At 40.2% G+C, this 19,129-nt stretch overlaps 3 protein-coding genes across 4 annotated transcripts; 1 reads left to right on the top strand and 2 right to left on the bottom strand.

Annotated features, from left to right (window-relative positions):
* Positions 1–1,488: 1,488 nt before the first annotated feature.
* MRPL30 (mitochondrial ribosomal protein L30) lies at positions 1,489–7,032 on the bottom strand. The gene is made up of 5 exons (XM_062601592.1): positions 6,881–7,032; positions 6,314–6,394; positions 5,608–5,754; positions 4,684–4,757; positions 1,489–4,596 (listed from the first exon to the last, which is right to left on the bottom strand). Exons 1-5 carry the CDS (start codon positions 6,914–6,916, stop codon positions 4,464–4,466), a joined length of 471 nt encoding a protein of 156 aa, XP_062457576.1. The 5' UTR covers positions 6,917–7,032; the 3' UTR covers positions 1,489–4,463.
* An 85-nt stretch (positions 7,033–7,117) lies between these two features.
* MITD1 (microtubule interacting and trafficking domain containing 1) lies at positions 7,118–11,372 on the top strand. 2 transcript variants are annotated; one of them, XR_009958342.1, is made up of 8 exons: positions 7,118–7,295; positions 7,419–7,520; positions 7,649–7,785; positions 7,875–7,961; positions 8,646–8,761; positions 9,144–9,204; positions 9,292–9,438; positions 10,404–11,372. XR_009958342.1 is itself a non-coding variant. In XM_062575075.1 (7 exons), the coding sequence occupies exons 1-7, from the start codon at positions 7,142–7,144 to the stop codon at positions 9,385–9,387; spliced, it is 753 nt and encodes a 250-aa protein (XP_062431059.1). In that variant the 5' UTR covers positions 7,118–7,141; the 3' UTR covers positions 9,388–11,372. The 2 variants fall into 2 exon arrangements, 1 of the variants encoding a protein (XP_062431059.1); XM_062575075.1 differs by having other exon boundaries at positions 9,292–11,372.
* A 1,643-nt stretch (positions 11,373–13,015) lies between these two features.
* LIPT1 (lipoyltransferase 1) lies at positions 13,016–14,440 on the bottom strand. Its single transcript, XM_062575062.1, has one exon. The coding sequence runs from the start codon at positions 14,232–14,234 to the stop codon at positions 13,101–13,103; it is 1,134 nt and encodes a 377-aa protein (XP_062431046.1). The 5' UTR covers positions 14,235–14,440; the 3' UTR covers positions 13,016–13,100.
* Between the last annotated feature and the right edge of the window lie 4,689 nt (positions 14,441–19,129).

Raw genomic sequence — 19,129 nt, 5'->3', positions numbered from 1 at the left:
CTCCATCCTTGGAGATATTCAAAACCCACCTGGATGCAACCCTGTCTAACATTCTCTAGGTGACCCTGCTTGAGCAGGGGTTGGACTAGGTGATCTCCAGAGGTGCCTTCCAACCTCACCAATTTTATGATTCTGTGTGAGATTACTGGTTTATGAATCATCTTCAGAGATAGTTTGAACTTTTGGTGCTTATTTATTTCGGTTCTATATGAGCCATTTCTGTTCCACATTACTTCCTCTCAGAGCGGACAACTGGGTTTCAGTTGCCCTTAAAACTTTTTTGCGATCTTGAACATCAAGCTCTATACTGGGGCTGCTGTAACTTTTTGCAGCTGGCTCTTCATGTGAGGTACCAGCCGCATCAGAGAAAATCGTAAATTGAATCATTCAATGACACGACACAGGATGAATTCCTCAGCTTAAGGGAAAGGGCTGCTCAAACAGAGAGAAATGGTATTTCACCCTCACAAAATTCACCATGGGGGGGATACATGTCAGCACGGACTAGCAGTGACAGGGAGCGTGTCCAGCGCTGTCCTTACTGACTGCTTGACAGGTGTGCTCCACACGCCATAATCATTTGGGTTTGCGCGTTCATCCGAGGTGTTGACTTTCAATACTCTCTGCAAATCCAAATCCTTAGCAGCTGCAGCTCTCTAGCACACTCCTGTTCCCGGGTCTTGGCCTTCACAGGCTTTATTATATCGCAAGCTCCCTCCTGGTCAGCACTGCTTTGCTTCCAGCAGTGACGGGGGCTGGTTATTTTTTGGTCAGGCTCTTCCTAGCTCTGAACTCATAGCAAACATTTTTTTAACTCCAATTCAAAGGGCTTTAATTTTTAAGAAAGTAGCAGTATTCATGCTGCAGAGTAGAAACCTTGTGGTGCTCGGGCAGACGCGTGGCAAGCTGGTTCCTAGCCCCACGTAGGAAGCGCACTGAGTCAGCTGCCCGCAGCCAAAAACCAAAAATCCTACCTGGGTACATCAAGTTACGAGTTGCCTTGGAGATGCTCTAAGAAATATTCAAGAAAATCAAAGAGAAAATGCAAGGTCGGAGAGCCAGAGGGATATGCAATGCCTCTCATCGAGCCTGTTCCTCTCTCCCGAGAGGATTTCCCTCATGATCTAACATGCATCATTATTTCCGTGAGCACTGATTACGGTTGGCGCCTTTGTTAGAGTAGGGTCCTTCAGCCCAACTGCAGTACAGATACGTGTGAGGTTCCTAGCGCAGTCAGATAGGAAGGAATATACACAAAAGGAAACAGTTGCACTACCTACCAAAGGTGCTACATTAGCCTAACACAAGCAAGGGGATGAGGATTGCCAAGTCTGGTATAAAGAACGAAATTACGATTTCATTGCAATGTTAAAACACAAAAGGAACACCTCAGGGAGGAAAAGAGCTGGAAATGCTAATATCATGGCCAAAAATAGCAAGGAAGAAAGAGAGGAGCTACAAAATAAAGGAATAAACTTAAGCTGTGAATTGTGTTTGGTCTTTTATTTACTGAAGAATTATCATCTTTATTTATGTGTTTCTTTCATTTTCATTTCAGGTGGGATTTCAGCCTATAATGCAGGAGTTAAGAATGTCCACAGCTATAACAGAATGGATATTGGCACAACAAAGAATGATTATGCCAATGATGTGGTCACAAGAGCCCAATTTTGTGAGAAAAATGGATACCAAGAAAGATACTCGAGTATTGATTCGATTTGAGTCACTGCTTGGATACTTTGCTTTCAAAAAAATACTCTGGATTCTCCCCCAAAAAAACATTGAGATGCGGGGAGGGAATGAAGCCAAAAACAAGCACAAGCTTTCAATGATTTTCTCAGCTGAGACTTAAAAAATCACTTTAAAAGATAGTATCACTAATAATCCAAACTCTAACTTATTGTTTGCCATTTATTTTTCATCTCACTTTGTGAGAAAATTCAAGCAGAGCTATCATTTGTGTTTTCAGTTTCTCAAGCAGGAGATTAATGCTGCAAGAAAGAGTCATAACATTGCTTAACAAGTCCTCTCTTAGATTCTATCTATAAATACATGTGTTTAGTAGTGGTACAAAATTTTTAATATATTCACTTATTAGGCCTGTATTTTGGTAATGCTGAAGTAGCTGATTATTTGCAATAAATATTTTACAAGTTTATTCTTCAAAGAGTGCCTTGTATTATATCATCATTTACTTTAATCACTATTAACTCTGGAAACGTGACCCTAAAGTAGCTGTTTCCCATGACAAGAGAGAAAATACTAAATTACTCTTTAAAAATAATTCAATTAATATACTTCATTTTAGCCTTTATGGTTGCAAACAACCTGTTCAAAATCAAGTTGTTGTAATGAATACTTTTACTGAAGGTATATATTCATGTAGATTCAAGATTTGGGATAGGAATATCTACAAATCCATCATGTTTTCAAAAATCACATGAAGTTTACAAAATCTGATGCAAGTTCATGCATAATAAACATTCTTTTAACATATCATATTTTAAAGCATTTTGGGAGACAGCCTCTGATCCCTTGGGCTGATTTAGCTATATAGTTTTCATTTTTCATGAAAACTGCCACCTTGTCAATGATAGACAGTAGTAGATGTCTCTTGTAGCTAAATTTTACCCAGAAATACAGACACCATCTAAAGCACTTTCCATTCTCTGTACTTAGGAGGCAACAATTAACTCTAACCAGATAGTTTAATCACATATTTTAAATTTTGCATAGTACCAAGCAAGCATCCTCCTAATTTTTTGTTCATTAATTACACTTTTCAGTTCACACTGCAGTACTTTGGTAGCTTGTGGCATCCATAGGGTTTAAGATCCTTTATTTGTACATGTACTGCCTATGACCAAACTGGCAGCGCTCCCTCTGTTGGAGATTCACCAGGCTGCAGCGACAGTGAAACAAACCCTAAAAAATCCTGGCTTGGGCATCGCATGCAGCCACTCCTGGTACAATTTTGCATTTGCTGTCCCTCAGCACCCACTTACATAATTTCCTTGGTCCTAGTACTTGTGCCATCTCCTTTAAACACGCCCAGTACCTTGGATGCACTCCACAGTTCCTTCAGAAGAGCTGAACCTTCAGATTTACTAAGCAACTCCCATTGAGAGCATGACACCACAAATGCCACACAACAGACAGTGCAGAGTTGTAACACACTGCAGTGCAAGATGCTATGCAAGTATCTGGGTAGTAGTGGAAAACAACATTCAACTGCCTCATTTTTATCTTGCAACTCTATATCCTTTCAGCTGGAGTCAGTATTTTCTATGTCCTTCCAAATACAGCCTGCAATACATTGAGAAATTGAGATTTTTCAGCTCAACTTTGCACTTCTGCCTTTGGCCTGTCTGTAGGACCCACTAAACTCTTCAATATCAGTACTCTTCTCTTCTCCTGCACAGAGTACCTCTAACATTTTATGTCCCTCTGCTGATATGTCTATTTCTGTGAACTCCTACTAGTGTTTACTCCCTGCGAGCAAGCAGACAGGATAAACTTGCATTTCCAGCCTGTATCCCTCTGATCTTCTCACAACATACAGTCATTAAGATCAACTCCTCTACAATTTGTCTAGTGTGGGAGAGGCTCACAGCTTGGTAAACTACAGACTTTACACTCACTGGAATGAAAACTACTTTATCATTTGATAACAGCAGCAGCTTTCTGATTTTGACCACAATTGTTAAATTGTAAATAGAGATATTCTCAAAATCACTGCACACTACTATTCAAGATCCTTCAGTGGAAAGCAGTACTTTCTAAGTTCAGGGCTCATAATTACTAACTTAAAACAAACAAACAATGCTTCAGGGTCTCCATATTTCTGAAGTCCACAATGTAAGCACAGAAAGAGCATTAACTTTCACATAGACTAAAGATCTTAGGCTATCATTACCTGTAGAACCAAGAAATATGTATACAGTAAGAGAACACATTTCCCAAAAGACAAATTATATAACCTACCAAGATTTGAATCTCAGCTTCTGTTGCTGCCAAATGGAGTTCAGATAGAGCCTCTTAGGCTATGAAGGAGACAAGATGACTGTTGACTCCATGACTGCCTCCATCGATGATCCTCTCAGTTGGATGGCCAGTCAATTCTTTTGGAATTGGTAAACAGAGTGCTCTTCAATCTTTTCTTAGAGCAGAAAAGGTGAAATCATGCACCTTCATTCTAAACCTTTACTGTTAACTGAGGAATGCACTAACCAGGAAAAAAAAGCCTATCATTCATTTAATTTTCCAGGAAAACATTAGCAACACTAAATTTTATATTTGTATGCAAGTAATTTTTCTACAATCTTTTTGAGCATCAGGGTCACCATTGCCATTTTTAACAGTCAGGCTAAGAATTAAGGTAACAGTTCATATATACAATTCAGGAGTTCTAATTTAGGAGTTAAATTATTTATTTTATAAAATATAAGTCCAGCCAGTAAACCTCATGACTTAATTTCTTTCTGTTCCACAGGTTTCAGACGCTGTTTAATTACAAGCTCTCCTTTGCTCGTGAGAAAGGTGTCTGACATTTCTTCTTCAGTTGGCAACCCATGAGGTAGCTTCAGTGGCTGTATTCTATAGGCAAAAAAAAGTTTGTTTAGTAAAGTTCTATGACAAAACAGTTATATTAAATGTTCTGAGTTAAACAGTCAGTCAACAAACCTTATCAAATGTTTAACAACTTTTAGTTTGGAATTCACAGAAGGGATGTTTTTGTGCAGTCTTGGCTGATGTGCCTATAAAAAAAAGATAGACTAGGTTTTCAAAAGGTATTTCCAAAAATCAAATGTCTGTTCACTGAACTTGTCACACTAGCAGTAAAAGAATAAACCATGTATGTAAATGTAAGATTTACAGAAGTAGCAGTAATGTATCAAGAACATACCTAACAATATGAAATCAAAACTTGATCAAACTCCCAATTCCAATAAAAGGCAAATTCAGCTCTATGTCCACTATGTTATGAATATACTCAGATTTCTTCCAAACATTAAAAATAGTTGTCAAAAGCATCTGTATAGTAGTAAATAATAAGTAGTAAATATAGTAGTTTAGGGATGAGACTGCTTACTTAGATTGAATAAGTGCACTATTTTTCTTCATAATACACTGATAAGAATCTTTGCACTAAGTGAATAATGGTTTGCACAAACTCTTACAGTTTGTCCTAAAATTCATCATACCTTTTGGATTTGTAAGCCCTTTCATTAATAAACAAGGCCTACTTGCCTACTTGCAATATATAACATGTCCCTCAGAGAAAACTGAACTTAAAATACTTGCAAATCTCTTATTATTTCAGCAGAATTCTCAAAGTAAAGTTCTCTTCATGCAGAAGCATCACACAGTGATATTCTGAATTCCTACTAAATGGTAATTTGCCATTAATGTTCCTTTCCACTCCTAAACCAATGATCAGTTTCTTAGTTATACTTAGAGCAGCACTAAAACAAACCAAGTTTTGTGCTTCCAAAACTGAAGTTAAAAAGATTTTACACACACACACACATATACATAAAGTTTTGCCCTATGTTTCTACTTTATTGATGTACGTAAGTAGTATGAACGAAAAAAAACAAACCATACTTTATCTAGTCCAAGATCATGTATTATCTTCTTTTCCCAGTATGGGCGGCCAACTACGCTTTTTATTCTAGTAACAATGTGGATTTTGTGTGGCTGCTCAGGGTCACCTCCGTACTTTTCATGATCTCCAGGTCGTGGCTGAAATACCTAGATTAAGAAGTTCACAAAACCACAGGTTTGTTCTTTAAATATCTGAATTGTTATTATATCTAACAAAATAACTCTCAAAAAAGTCTTTCGTAAAGATCTTATGTTTTAATTACTTTCTTTTCAGAAGACCAAAGCACTGAAAAGTGACCTCAAATTTAGCCTTTATAATATTAGGGTCACATATGTATTTTTAACAGTTTGCAGATGAATATCTTAACTCTTAGGTTAGGCGAAACAACCGCACAAGGTATGTAAATGATGCTCTATATCACTGCAGCATTTAATCCACATACACCTAGTACAAGCACCTCTGTTTAACCTGTGAATTATAATTTTTTTGCATGTGCTTTAAGAATAGTTTTAGAAAAACAGGCAATTAAAACTAAGCAATTTTTGCAGATAAGTAAGTTAAATTGTACAGGTAAGCAAAGTATTCAGTCTTCTTGGCTTTAGGAAGGTAATTATGGATGTTTGTAGAAAGCTGTCACACCAGAGAAAGCACGGAATTAAGAAGTCAAATACTGATTTTCAGTTTCTCAACTACTGTAGCACATACCGAGTCTGGAATTCTTGATCTGGTAAACAGAGGACGAAACCATACTGGGCAAGGTAGCCTGTCCACACTTTTCCTCAGTAGCTACAAAAAAAAAAAAAAAAGTCCAGAATGTACTCTAGAGTTCTTAGCATTTACAAAGAGATTAGACAAACACTCAAATCGAGGCCGGGGGAGTATAAATTCTGTGTTTATTGTACTTTGTGGTGGTTGAAGTGGGGGTGGGGGAAAGGGAGGGGGAGGGTTGTGGACCCCAGGCGCCCGCAGCTCCTCGGCCTTCCTAACGGCCGCACTCTCACGCCTCGCTGTCTCCTCAGCAGAGGCCCCGCCGCCCCGGGCGACGCCCCTGAAGTTTGACCCCTCACACGACCCGTAACCCCCCTCCCCCCCACGACGCCTGCAGGGAGACGGTTAGGGAGGGGCACCGGGGCCCCTCCCCTCCGCCGGTGCAGCTTCGTGGCGGCCTCCCGCAGCCGCAGGCGGAGCGCGTACGGCGAGACACACAGCCCCGAGCCACCTAACGCCCGAGCCGCAACCCCCAGCTCGAGCCATCGCCTCCCCAGCACCTACCCGGCCCAGGCCGCCTCGCCCCGACGCCACCGCCATCCTCGCGCGCGGGCTCCCGGCGGGGCGCAAGCACCGCAGCGCTTCAGTTCCGCGCCGGGGGAAGGAGAAAGGCGAGGCACCGCGCGGCGCTTCGGTTTCTATTTCCCCAGCGGCGGGTGAGGCGGCGCGCATGCGCAGGCGGGCGGCCGGCGCGCAGCGCCCCCGCGTGGCGCCGACGCTGCCGTTGGCGCTGCCGTTGGCGCTGCCGTTGGTGCCGCGGCGCCCATGTCGCGGGCCGGGGGCGATGCCGCCGCCGCGCTGGAGCGCGCCGGGGCGGAAACAGTGAGGCGGGCGGTGGAGCTGGACCTGGCCTCCCGCTTCCAGGAGTCGCTGGTGTGCTACCAGGAGGGCATCGACCTGCTGCTGCAGGTGGTGAAAGGTACCACGCGGGGCTGGGGGAAGGCAGAACGTGCGGGTTTCGCCTGGAGGGTGAACGCTGGGAAGAGCTCAGTTCTCTGCGTTTCTCCCCGGGAGAGTTTGCCTAAATGTTTGTGTCTCACAGCTACGAAAGATGAGGTGAAAAAGCATCATTACCGGCAGAAAATATCGGAGTACATGACCCGAGCTGAAGATATTAAAAAATATGTTGAAAAAGAGAAGCAAGGTATGCAGCTGTGATTTACCTGTTTGGATGTATATACCTGTGTGTACATAAATACTTTATGAGCAAGATGGTTGACATAGGAGTTACATGGTGATGTTTACTGAAAAAGAGACTTCTTTTTTTTTTAGATGGCAAATACCATAAGCAAATTAAGATAGATGAAAATGCAACAGGTTTCAGCTATGAAAAACTTTTCCAAGAGTACCTTAATGAGATTGTTACTGAAGTTTGGGTGGAAGACCCTTACATTAGGCATGTTCATCAGGTAAGTAGATACATGATGTAACTTACAGATAAATTTTGTTATTGCTAGCAAAATTCCAATATTTACTGCGTAAAATGTAACTTTTACAGTTGTATAACTTCCTACGGTTCTGTGAGATGCTAGTTAAAGGGCCCTGCAAAGTGAAAACAATTCACCTCCTCACTTCCTATGATGAAGTAAGTGTCTCATTTTGTTTTCTATTTCTCCAGGCCCAGGAGATACTGTGCACATATATGTATGTGTACAAGCATACACACACACACATATATATATAGACATTTTTGTATAATTTTAAATTCTTACATACTACTATTTGCTAGACTGAGGCGCTGATGTCTTCAGAAGGAAACAAAATTAAGAGAAAAAATAGATAACTGAACATAAATCATTTAATAAATCTAGGTGGTTTTGCTAACTCTAACAGATCCTTTTTAAGAAGGATGCTAAATGGAAAAATATTTTTGTGAAAGTGTTGTGAAAAATATCATCAAAACCATCACATCTATAGAGACATATTTATTCTCCCAGCACCTGTATATGGTTGTCATTTTAGAGGCTTTGATGAGCTAAAACCTTTCTAATGTCACTGCATTTCTTTTGACTCAAATAGTAACATGTATCTACTTCAGGGGAACTGGGAGTAAGCTCTTCCTCCACATCCCTTACTAAGTCTGCTTGTAATCTGCTGTTTATCCTATCCACAGAAACATCAATCTGCCCTTGTCCAAGTGAGTCTTTTGGGGTTTAAATTATTATTAAAACTGTTTCATTGGTGAGTTAAGAAAGAGGTGACCGCGTGTAGTATGTATGGTGAAAATAGTAGTTTTGGTGAAAAAAATTAATTATTTTTACTTTAACAGGGCAATGGAAAGGCTCAACAGATAAGTGGCTTGGAAGAAATAAAACAGTCATTGAGGAACCATGGAGTAACACTGAACATCTCTTTTTCATCTTCAATTCATGATCGAGAAATTAGGTGGGTGATAAATCAGTGAATGACAATTATTTAAAATCAAACAATATATTGTTTGATTAAAATCAAACAAAATATTGTTGACAATATTTTGTACTGGAGACAATTTGTAATCACAGTTGTAGTTTAAAAAGCGGAAGGCAATGACCCTCACTGAGTAAAGTCAGCTAGTCATCATGCTATGTGTTCTAACTGTGAACATAATATTGGGTGTCTATTTTAGAATAGTGTGTTGCATGTTTCATACAGATAACAGTTACAGGAGGAAGTAACTGTGATTAAAACAGGGAACTTGTTTGCCTTGTAGGTATAACTATTTTTTTATTAAACATATTTGTGATTTTCAGATTTGCAAAGGTGAGCTAATGTGCATTTTTTTAAATAGATTCGACAGTGGATGGATGATCAAGATTGGAAGGGGACTTGATTATTTTAAGAAACCACAGGTAAGAATACTTTGACCTCTTTAGATCACTTATTCTGTAAAATACCTCATTCTGTGTTATTTGTATTAATTCTGATAATCTCTATAGGGTCGTTTCAGCATTGGATACTGTGACTTTGATTTGCGGCCTTGTCATGAAACCACAGTGGACGTCTTTCATACAAAACATACAAAGAAAACATGATCACTGCTTTTAATGAGTGTTCTTAACAGTACAAAGATGTAAGACTGTAAGGTACTACTTGAATCCAGCTCTCCACCATCAGAAGCAACTCCATAATACCTACTTAGTCTAGCACTGGTATTTTTAAGAATATTTGAGCCTTTTCCAGTCTGAGGAATTACAGTTGTACAATTCCCAGTGTACATAGTTCTTCCATAATCGTAACAAATATAATCCATGTCTAAATTTGAGCTTACAGGGAAGCAGTTTTGTAACAGACCTTTAAAACAGTCTCTCAAAGGCCTTTTTTTAATTATGATTTCTATTTTTACTATTAATTTTGTTTCAATTATGCAAATTTAGGGGTTTATTTCTTCTTTTCTTTAATTGCCCACCTCATAAACATATGAGGCTGAGCTGTAACTTCACCTCCTCTCTCTTCAGCCGCCTTTTTCTTTAATTCCTGTATTCTAGTCATGACTATAGTTCTCCTGTGCTTTGGTTGATCCTGTAATATTGGATTTCACACACTACCGGGAATCCCAACTCTGACATTCTATTGTCAGAATTTTGCATACAGATATTGTAGTGTTCAGTATACAACCACTTTAGAATCTTTTTGTGCGTCTCCACATGACAGACTTTCAGCTGAAAAGAGTACAAACAATACACTGACTGTACTGTTTTTCCCTCTTGTTCCTGTATGTTTGTTCCATGCTGCACTGTCATCTACCTTATTTCCATCCTTCACTTCAGACATGGAGAGATTGTATCATCCTCTCCCAATCTTTTTTCCTGAGTTTCAAGTGTAAAGTTTGTCCTGCTAATCATGCCAATCTCAATTGCAATAAGCTATTTGCCTGCTACTAAGATAGTTTCCTTAAAAACAAAATTTTAATTAAAAATAAAATAAGAGGTTTTTTAAATTTTTTGAATCCAAAAGTCAGATACTCTGAAACTTCCTTGTCAATGAAGATCCTGAACAATATGCTAATTGAAAGACAAAAAACTTTTCTTATGTTCACTTCATCCTCTAGAAACAAGAAGGTGTCATCCAAGCTGCTACCTTTCTCACCTGATATGAAGTTTCTTCATCGTTGTTAGGAAGAATCCAGCAAAATGGCATATTTTGACATGGAAAACAGACAGTAACATCTTCCAGGTCTTTGCAGCCCCAGGTCTGACAGGTGCCTTATGCTTTCTCCATCTTGTAATCTATTCTAGTAGACAGCCCCTGTGATATGGTCCTGTACGAGTACAATGGAGAGGCAACCCTGGTGCTCCCTCTTTTGCCTGTTCATCACCAGAACTTTTAATATCTCTGTGCTTCCCTTTCCTGATGGCTGATGAATTCCTTTATCTGTTCCTTTTGAACTCGTTTCATTCTTCCTTCAGCTCCTGTAGGCGAATGCTGCTATTCTTTTAGTGCTACCTCTAACAACTAATCTATTCCTCAGCTATCAAGAAGCAGCAGAGCTGGCCTTTGCCTTGTTCTCTGGGGCACAGTTTGCCAGTGGTCTGCCATCCTTATCCTTTTGCATAATAATGTCTCAGCCTTACAGTGTTATGTCTTTTTTTCCTCCTCTATAATATTGTCAGACCTCTGTTTGAAGGCCATAATTGTTTTCATTTGCATTTCTAGTCTCTTGATCATTTGTAGAATTTGTATCAGGCAATATTTTATTAACCTTTTCTACCAGAAATAGTCTGTGCAGAACCACCTCTGTCTGGCTATTTTCTATGTTAGTGCCATGCTTGGAGTTTTCTCTATTGTTGCTGTATGTTCATTATCCTTACCAAGATGAGGAGGAGAGGGAATAAAAAAAAATACTGTATGTACCATGGAAGCTGTTTACTAGCAATCTGTCCCTCTAACCATCCCAGAGAAATTCTGCAGCTTGGTGCTGTGATACTAGTTTTCCAGTCACTGTCATGAGTTTCATTCAGTTGTGTATAATGTATACTTATTTTTTAATGTGAATAAAGGCTATTTTTTATTATTTGTAGTTTTGGTCATCTGTTTAAATACTTTTCTGTGCTACATAGGGCAGCACCTGGAAGCTGGATAATGCATCATAGATCAGCCATTTATGAGAGAAGGTTCATTGTGAATACAGATACAGTAGGCCTCCCAAATGTGAAGCTTTAAATGTTTTCATTTTCAAGCATACAGGTGCTAAATAAAAAGTCACCTTAAATATTTTAGATCAATTTTAAATTTTAGTACTTAAGTGGAAATAGTATACTGTAATTCAGTTATGTAGCTAAGGCTACTCATTTCCTTGCAGGTCTGGCGGAGATATAGTATCTGCATAGCTGGCACTGCACTGCGACTTTTATTTATAAGCACTTCATCCTTGAATGTTCCTTTCATTATCAGTAGGAGCACTGTGTATAAAGAGGAATAGACATCGATGAAAATAAAATCAATTACCATGGTCTGCATTTTATCAGAGCAATCTAAGGGCACAGTTTCATGGTTAGTTTACCAATTTCAGGCTATGTTCTTTTGTGCTGCCACTCGCACTCATGTGGTCAGGTTGTCACCTGGAATCTACAGCCAGGGCTGTGTCTCATGGCACCACCATGTGTGGAGCTCAGCTTAAACCACCTTCCCAACTGGAGTCAACTGAATGTCATTCATTGCCCCACTGACTGAGCTGCTTAGCTAAAGGTAAATTGCTTCTACCATACAATTTCCTGCTGCTGGGAGCTGGTCAGCCAGCCATCTTTTAAAGATGACTGTGAAATCAGTCTTGAACACTTCTTTCATGAATCACTTTATATTAAACATTTTTTTTTATTTAACAAAAAACTGTCACTTTCAGTTTACTGTTGCCTTCCAGTAGCAAATTATCTCCTAGGAGTAACACCAGGAACCTGTTTCTCCTAGGTCTCTAATGTGTATTTGCTAACATTTAAGCTGAACTTGTTCTGATAGCAATACCTATCGCGGCTGCTACTGCAGCTTTGAGCTAGGCATTGCAGGTACAAAGGAGGTGCCTACAGCCTGCATTCCAGTTGGCCTCTCCTGCCCTCATCATGTAACCCCCATGCTGAAACTCCTTATCTTTCCCTTCTTCTGCACATGCATGGACAAAGCCCTCACCCAAGAGAAACTTGGGCACTGATTCACTGCACAGCTGTGAGCATTACTTGTACAATAGGGCACTGGAGGGGGGGAGGGTGACAGGAGCAGTGCAAAAAAGATCTTTAAACCAGAAACTGAGGGAACCACCCTCTCCACACAGTGAATAAAGCCTCATGCCAGGAGCTGAGACACTTTGAGTAGCCTTTGAGCTATTTATCTGCAGGGAGGTGGGAATATAGGCTAAGAATCCAGCGCAGTACCACAATGGCAGTTTTCCCTCTGCTCTGTCTTGTCTCCATGAGTCATTTGTTACCTTCTTTGCTGTAGAGCCAACTGGGGGTCTCCTACCCCTTTGCCTGGCTTAAGCAGTGATGATTTGTCTGTTGGGATGGAGTGATACAAGGCTGCAGCCTGTAACAACAATTTACGCTCTACAGTTTGGGAACCTTGCATGCAGGCAGCCTGAGATCTAGTTTTTTACCCTGACTAGTAAGTAACAGTAAACAAAAGCACTAGATTAAACAACATTAGTGATAAATGGGAGAAAAGAAGTTCAGATTCCACAAATTAATGTTTTAATTTCATTTTCAATAAATTAACTGAAAAAGCAGCAGAGATTTGACTTGTATTTTCAAAGTAAAAGTCACATTAACATTCTCATGTTCTCACATAAGAGATTCCACTTGTTATGCAACTCATCTTCTTGTGGACATGTTCTTAGTAACGTGGTTGCTAGTGTAGTGATTTCATTTGGGCAAAACTTACTGCCAGTGAGGTTCTTCACTAGTTCATTGCACAATGCTGGTGGCAGCCACTGCTCTGGTACATCAATGTTACAGACTTCGATTCTTCCATGCTTTACATCCATATCTACTTTAACTGCAAGAACAGAATCTTTATAGACTACATTAAAATACGTGCTAATACTAAACTTTGGTGTCTTTCCATACACCCATTCCCAGGTTTGTAGTTCTTTAGTTTTATTATTAATTCCAGGAAGCACAGTCTCATCAGCTGGGTTTATTAAGGTGATGTGATGATCTATTTGATGTCGCATAGCGTATTCTTCAGCAATAGCCCCTAAAAGCATCTCACAAGTTAAAGTAGGATCCTCTTCAAAGAGATTTTTCACTGAGGAAGGCACACTAGGAGTGGCATTGCTTTTTAGCCCTTTATAAGGACTCTTTAGCACAGAAGATAAAACAAATTTATCTGCATTACAGAGTAAGGTACAGTGGTGATAAGCAGTTGTCCTTCCCAGCTTTGCAGCAGTACCTGAGATTTTGTAATGTCTATCTAGCAAGATGTCATATCTATCTGTGACATGTACATCTAACTGGGGGCGCAGGGCTTTCAGTGCCTTCACAACTAGTTTCAGATTTTCCATTCGTTCATATTTTTTTCTGGTTGTAAAGAAAGTCAGATTGATATTCCCTAAATCATGGTAAACTGTCCCTCCTCCGCTTCTTCTCCTGGCTAGTTTTATACTATTTTGCCTCATGAGCTGAAGGTTGCATTCCTGCCAGGGGTTCTGATGTCTCCCTATTACCACAGCAGGAGAGTTTCTCCAAATGAAAAGGACCTGCTGGTTCTCCAAGTTCATGTGGTCATGGATCCAGTCTTCCACAGCTAGATTTTGGTAAACATCATTAGAAACAGACTGGAGAATGAGCCCTCTGTTACTCGTGCCTTTGAAGCCAGCCTTTGGAGTCCTGAGAACGCAAGACAACTGAAAGCAGTTCTTCAGCGATGATTGCGCTACCATGTTTTTAATCATAGCACAGCAGATGTGAGGAACGCTGGGTCTGGTAATGCTGAATACGGCAAGTGCATGGTCTGCTTTTGTGCCAGAAATGAATCACTAGCGGCAGTCAGGACGGAGGCATGCTCCTCCCGAAGCAGCAACGCTCCTGAACTAAAGGGAGGTACAAGGCGAGCTTCTCCTTTTGAAGCCGATGCTGCTGTTCCAACCCAGACGCGTGCTCAACGTTAAAGCCGTGCTTGTCGGAGCAGCTTTCCCTTGCAGCCTATCCTTGGTGCCTACAAGGCCAAGAGAAGGCAGGGAATGAAGCTGTATTTTCCCCTCACGCAATATGTATTTGTTAATAGATTTTAATGTATGGGTACTGTATTGTTTTCATTAGTACAGCTTTAGTAACGCTTTTTTATCGACCTGATTAAAGCAGTAGAAGGGAGCACAAGCCTGCGGCATGCCCCGAGGCCGCCGGCCGCCGTCTCGGGGCCGGCACAGGCCTCCCGGCGGTCGGTGCCTCCGCGACTGGGCGCGGCGCGGCGCGCGCGTGGGGCGCGAACCGCTACTCACGCGGGGGAGGGGGCGGGAGCGACACGCGGGCGCCAGCGGGTCCCCTAGAGCCGGCGGCGGCCCCTCCGCGCCGGGCGCGCTCCCGAACGGCTTCCGGGTTGCCGCGGCCGCGCGCGCGGGGCCGGACGGCAGGAAAAGCGCGTGACGCGGTTGCGGCGGGGCGCGGAGCGGGGCGGGGGAGGAAGCGCCGCCTCTCCGCCGCCTCCCCTCGGGGCTAGAGGCGGTTTCCGCCGTAGCGAGGTCGGAAAGTAAGACCTGCGAGGAACGCAGGATGGGGAGAGGGAAACAAGACTGTTTCTGTTGCTCCTTTTTTTGTGGAAGTTCAGATTCGCCGGATGGCACACGGGTGAATGAACCACACCTGAACGTGTTGCATATGTACATCCTTGTTTTTGGCACGTGTTCCCTTCTGACCCAACATGGTGAGGCAGACTTACAGGGATGGTGGTCTAATAATTTTACCGGCGCTTTTAACAAAGTCACACAGTTAAACTGTAAGAAATTCGCTCTAGCCACATGAGGTCCAGGGTACTATTTATGAACTCAGATTAGATGGGATTTGGACTAGTTCATGCTAAAGTCCAAAGAGTGTGGGTATCTTATGGATAAAATCTATCAGATCCACAGTGGGCTTCCGTGCATTGATACCTCTTCTGGATACGTCTCTTAAATGTCAGAGATGGGTAAGTCCCCAAGTTACTCTTCTCCAAGTTACTCTTCTCCAATTAGAGTAAAATTAGGACACACAGCTCCAACCAAAACATGGAAGTAATAAGCATCATGATGTGAACTTTCTCTGTAGCAAGAGAATCATTAACACTAGAGTTGCTATCAGGAGCTTGAATCTGTGAATAGAGATGTCCAGTTCAATATCAGGATGGGTCTTCAGTGCCAGAAAACAACAGTTAAAAGGAAGGCGCCAGGGCAGCAAACAGGCCAAGAGGTGAACAGCTGCATGTCAGCCTACCGGCAGGATCGTGATGTCTTGGTGCGCGCGTGGTGGTTAGTGGGAGAAACAGGCACTGAAAAGTGGTTGATTGCATGTGGGCCCCAGCACTCGGCAGAGGGTATTACATTAAAGAAGAAAAAAAGTTGGTAACTATTTTAAGCACTTCACAATGGGCATAACTTGTCACTAAATTAGGCTGGTGACAACTTAACTTTACACTGGGGTAATAATGCATAGGATAAAATGCACTTGGACGTTGTTCATAATGCCTTCATTTTAGTGTTCCAAATAATTGGGAAATCAATATTTGATGCAGGTGGCAGAATCCAAAAATCTTTTCACACTGGATCTTTTCACACTATCAGAGGAAGTGAAATGCATCTTACTGGACTTCTGATGTAAGTGAAAAATAAAATGCTAGTGCATTTGTTTACATTTTGGCACTTAACTCTTCGAAATTTGCAATATGTTGTTTTCCATTTTGCCACAAGGTGTCACTAAAAAGCGTACTGTCAGCTGTCATATTCCTTGTTTCTCAATTTGAGAACTGTGGGCTTAACCCAGGGAATTCTTTCACTTAATTAGAATCAGAAATTGCTAAAAATGTAAAGTGTGCAGAATACTAGATGGACAGTTAAAAACGTTCTGGATCTGTTTCTCATATGCTGCAGGACAAAATACACATACATTAACAAATATTGTTCCTGAAAAGTGGCTATTGTTGAAGACAAACCTAGCAAACTGGTTAGCAATAAACAGAAAGTATATTTTTATGAACAGAAACAGAACGTGTATAATGAAAGAATAAATCTCCATGCTTGAGTTTTTAATCTTTAAGAAGAATATTTTAGATCAGAATATTATCCGAATACCTTAAAATAAACGATGAGAAGTTAACGTAGGATGCTGTAGGAATTTAATGTATGTGGTAATAACATGTTGCCAGAGAACTACATAATAGGAAACCTTTATCAATGTTAAAATGGCATTATAGATTACCAAATAATAGGTCTTGAAATAGTCTATTAGATTATATTATTAGACTTATTAGTTTGGTGCATAAAAAGCAACACAACTGTTTTGCTAATAGCATTAGCCAACGTTAATGTTTACAAGAGAATTCACCATACATCAAAGAACAATACCACAAAAATACCAAACAAAACTAACTAAACATCTACAATTTCACTCCTAAAATCATTTTTAATGTGGGAGAGTTCGGGAAAGGTTATGAAAACCTGAAATGCAATCCTTCTTTCAGAGATAAATATTAGATAATGCAGAGTCTTCTGCTGACGATTTCCACTGTACGAAGGTCAGAAAGTAAGATCTGTAAGGAACGCAGGATGGGGAGATGAAAAAACAACTGTTTCTGTTGCTCTTTTTCTGGAAGTTCAAAATCTTCCAATTTCTTCCCTTTCTTTGGTTGGAGGTCATATTTCAAAGGTATTACTAACCCTTAATCTCCAAAAATGTATGAGCTCTTTATATGAATACATCGTGATGGCAGCTTGCCAAAAAGTCATTTACCAGGCGCTGTTTCCAGAATGTAAAACCTGTGCTAATGCCTAATAAGGAAGTTCTAGCCTTGCAGCTCAACTTTGACACTAAGGTAGTCTCTTTCAAGGACTCTGATGTTTATATCCATGCCAGACAGGAGCCAGTAATAGGAGTTACAGGATTCAAGCAGCTTCCTTACCCTTGTTACTTCACTTTCTTTAAAGGCATCAGAGCCAACTCATTCCTGTCTGCACTATTTCAAGAAGAGATATGCTAGAGGTCTTGTAAAGTAGAACTTCAATCTTGGGGTATAAGAAAACATAAGAAATGATTTCTTTCATAAGATTTTGTTAATGGAATAAAGAAAAATATAATTAGTCCTGTAATGTCTCAACTTTTCAATGTTTGTAAACTAGTCTTAGCACCAAGTATCCTGAAAAACAGTAATGAGCTCAGTCTGAGATTTTATCATATATTCATTGCTAACGTTTGACATCATGAAATAGGTATAAAGTTAAAGATGACAATAGTTTATTCTACACCACACAACTTGTATATAAATCTTAAAACATATATGTGAATTAGATAGATTTTGGAGATAAGATTTATTTAAAGGAAGGCTGTTTTCACAAGATTAAAGTCTTTCTTATCTAACGCTCTTCTGTTCTTCCCAAATCCAAGTGATTGTACGTCCACTGCTAAGTTTTAATCTGTAAGATGTCTGCTTGGAAATTGCTAAGGAAAAATATTAAGCACATACCCTACTATGGTTTTATTGCACAAGTGTGCTATATATCAAAAAGTGATTTTACTTTCATGTAACTGCTTAAAAAGATAGACCTGATTACAGTAGAGGTATTCAGTTGACCTATCTGTGTTTGACAATCACTATCTTCCTTAGGTGATCACCTGGACAGTTTTAGGATGCCAGTCTTCCCTCAACAGGGCTGAACTGACAAGGCACGGCTGCTTGGTTTTCTCTTTGAAATCTTGTAATTTGTCAGCTTTGTTCATGCTGCCTTACAGTGTCTCTCTTTGAGACTTTTGGATTCAGCAGGAGTGAGGCCTATGCTGCAGCTGTGCAAATGTGTCCAGGCAAGTTCGATTAAAACTAGTTAAGGATGATTTAAAATGAAAGAATTCCTCTCAAACCAGCAGTGAGAAATAGTAGGTATTTGTATATGTCCGAGCATGCAAATCTGTGGTATTCACCCAAGTCTCCACCTCTGTTTACAAATAACTATGAAGAATGGGACTGTTTTTTTGAGTGAGTTCTTTTCTTGTCTGTGGAGGTCTGTAGAATAAAGGTTTGGCTTAGCTCCCCCTCTCAACAAAATAGCTATATGAAAAGATACAGTAGCAAGTAGTCACTCAACAATAATTCATCTGTAAAACTGAAAATAAATCTGAACACGTTTTCTTGAATTTATTAAGGTTTATTTAGGAAATATGTCATTAATCAGAAACCTGATTTCTTAAAGTTTACTTTTGATAGATAAGACTTACTCAAAAACCCTGTCAAGATAAAACATAGAAAGAAAAATCATTAATATTTATATGAAGTCCTTATTAATAAATATTCATAAATATTTATATTGGGCTTAATGGCAACAAGGTTTTACTCTGATAATTTCATACAGGATTTTACACTGCATGTGTTCTTACACTTTTTGGCCCCCGAGTTTTGTATGATTTTTTAAATTTCTTATCTCTCATTTAGTTTTGCCTCTAGCATTTCAGTCACATGGAACTGTAAGGACAACCAGTATGACCATCTTTGAAAGCAAGACTAAAGAGAATAAAAATACACAGGTTACATGCTTGCTACACAAAGCTATTTAGATATGCCACTGTGTTTACTTTGTCAGAAATTGAGATGTCCATCACAACCGTTTGCCTT

Source organism: Rhea pennata, chromosome 1 (genome assembly GCF_028389875.1).
Source record: "Rhea pennata isolate bPtePen1 chromosome 1, bPtePen1.pri, whole genome shotgun sequence".
Lineage (NCBI taxonomy): Eukaryota > Metazoa > Chordata > Aves > Rheiformes > Rheidae > Rhea > Rhea pennata.
Note: the sequence above shows the minus strand (reverse complement) of the source record. Positions and strands in the feature narration are given on the sequence as shown.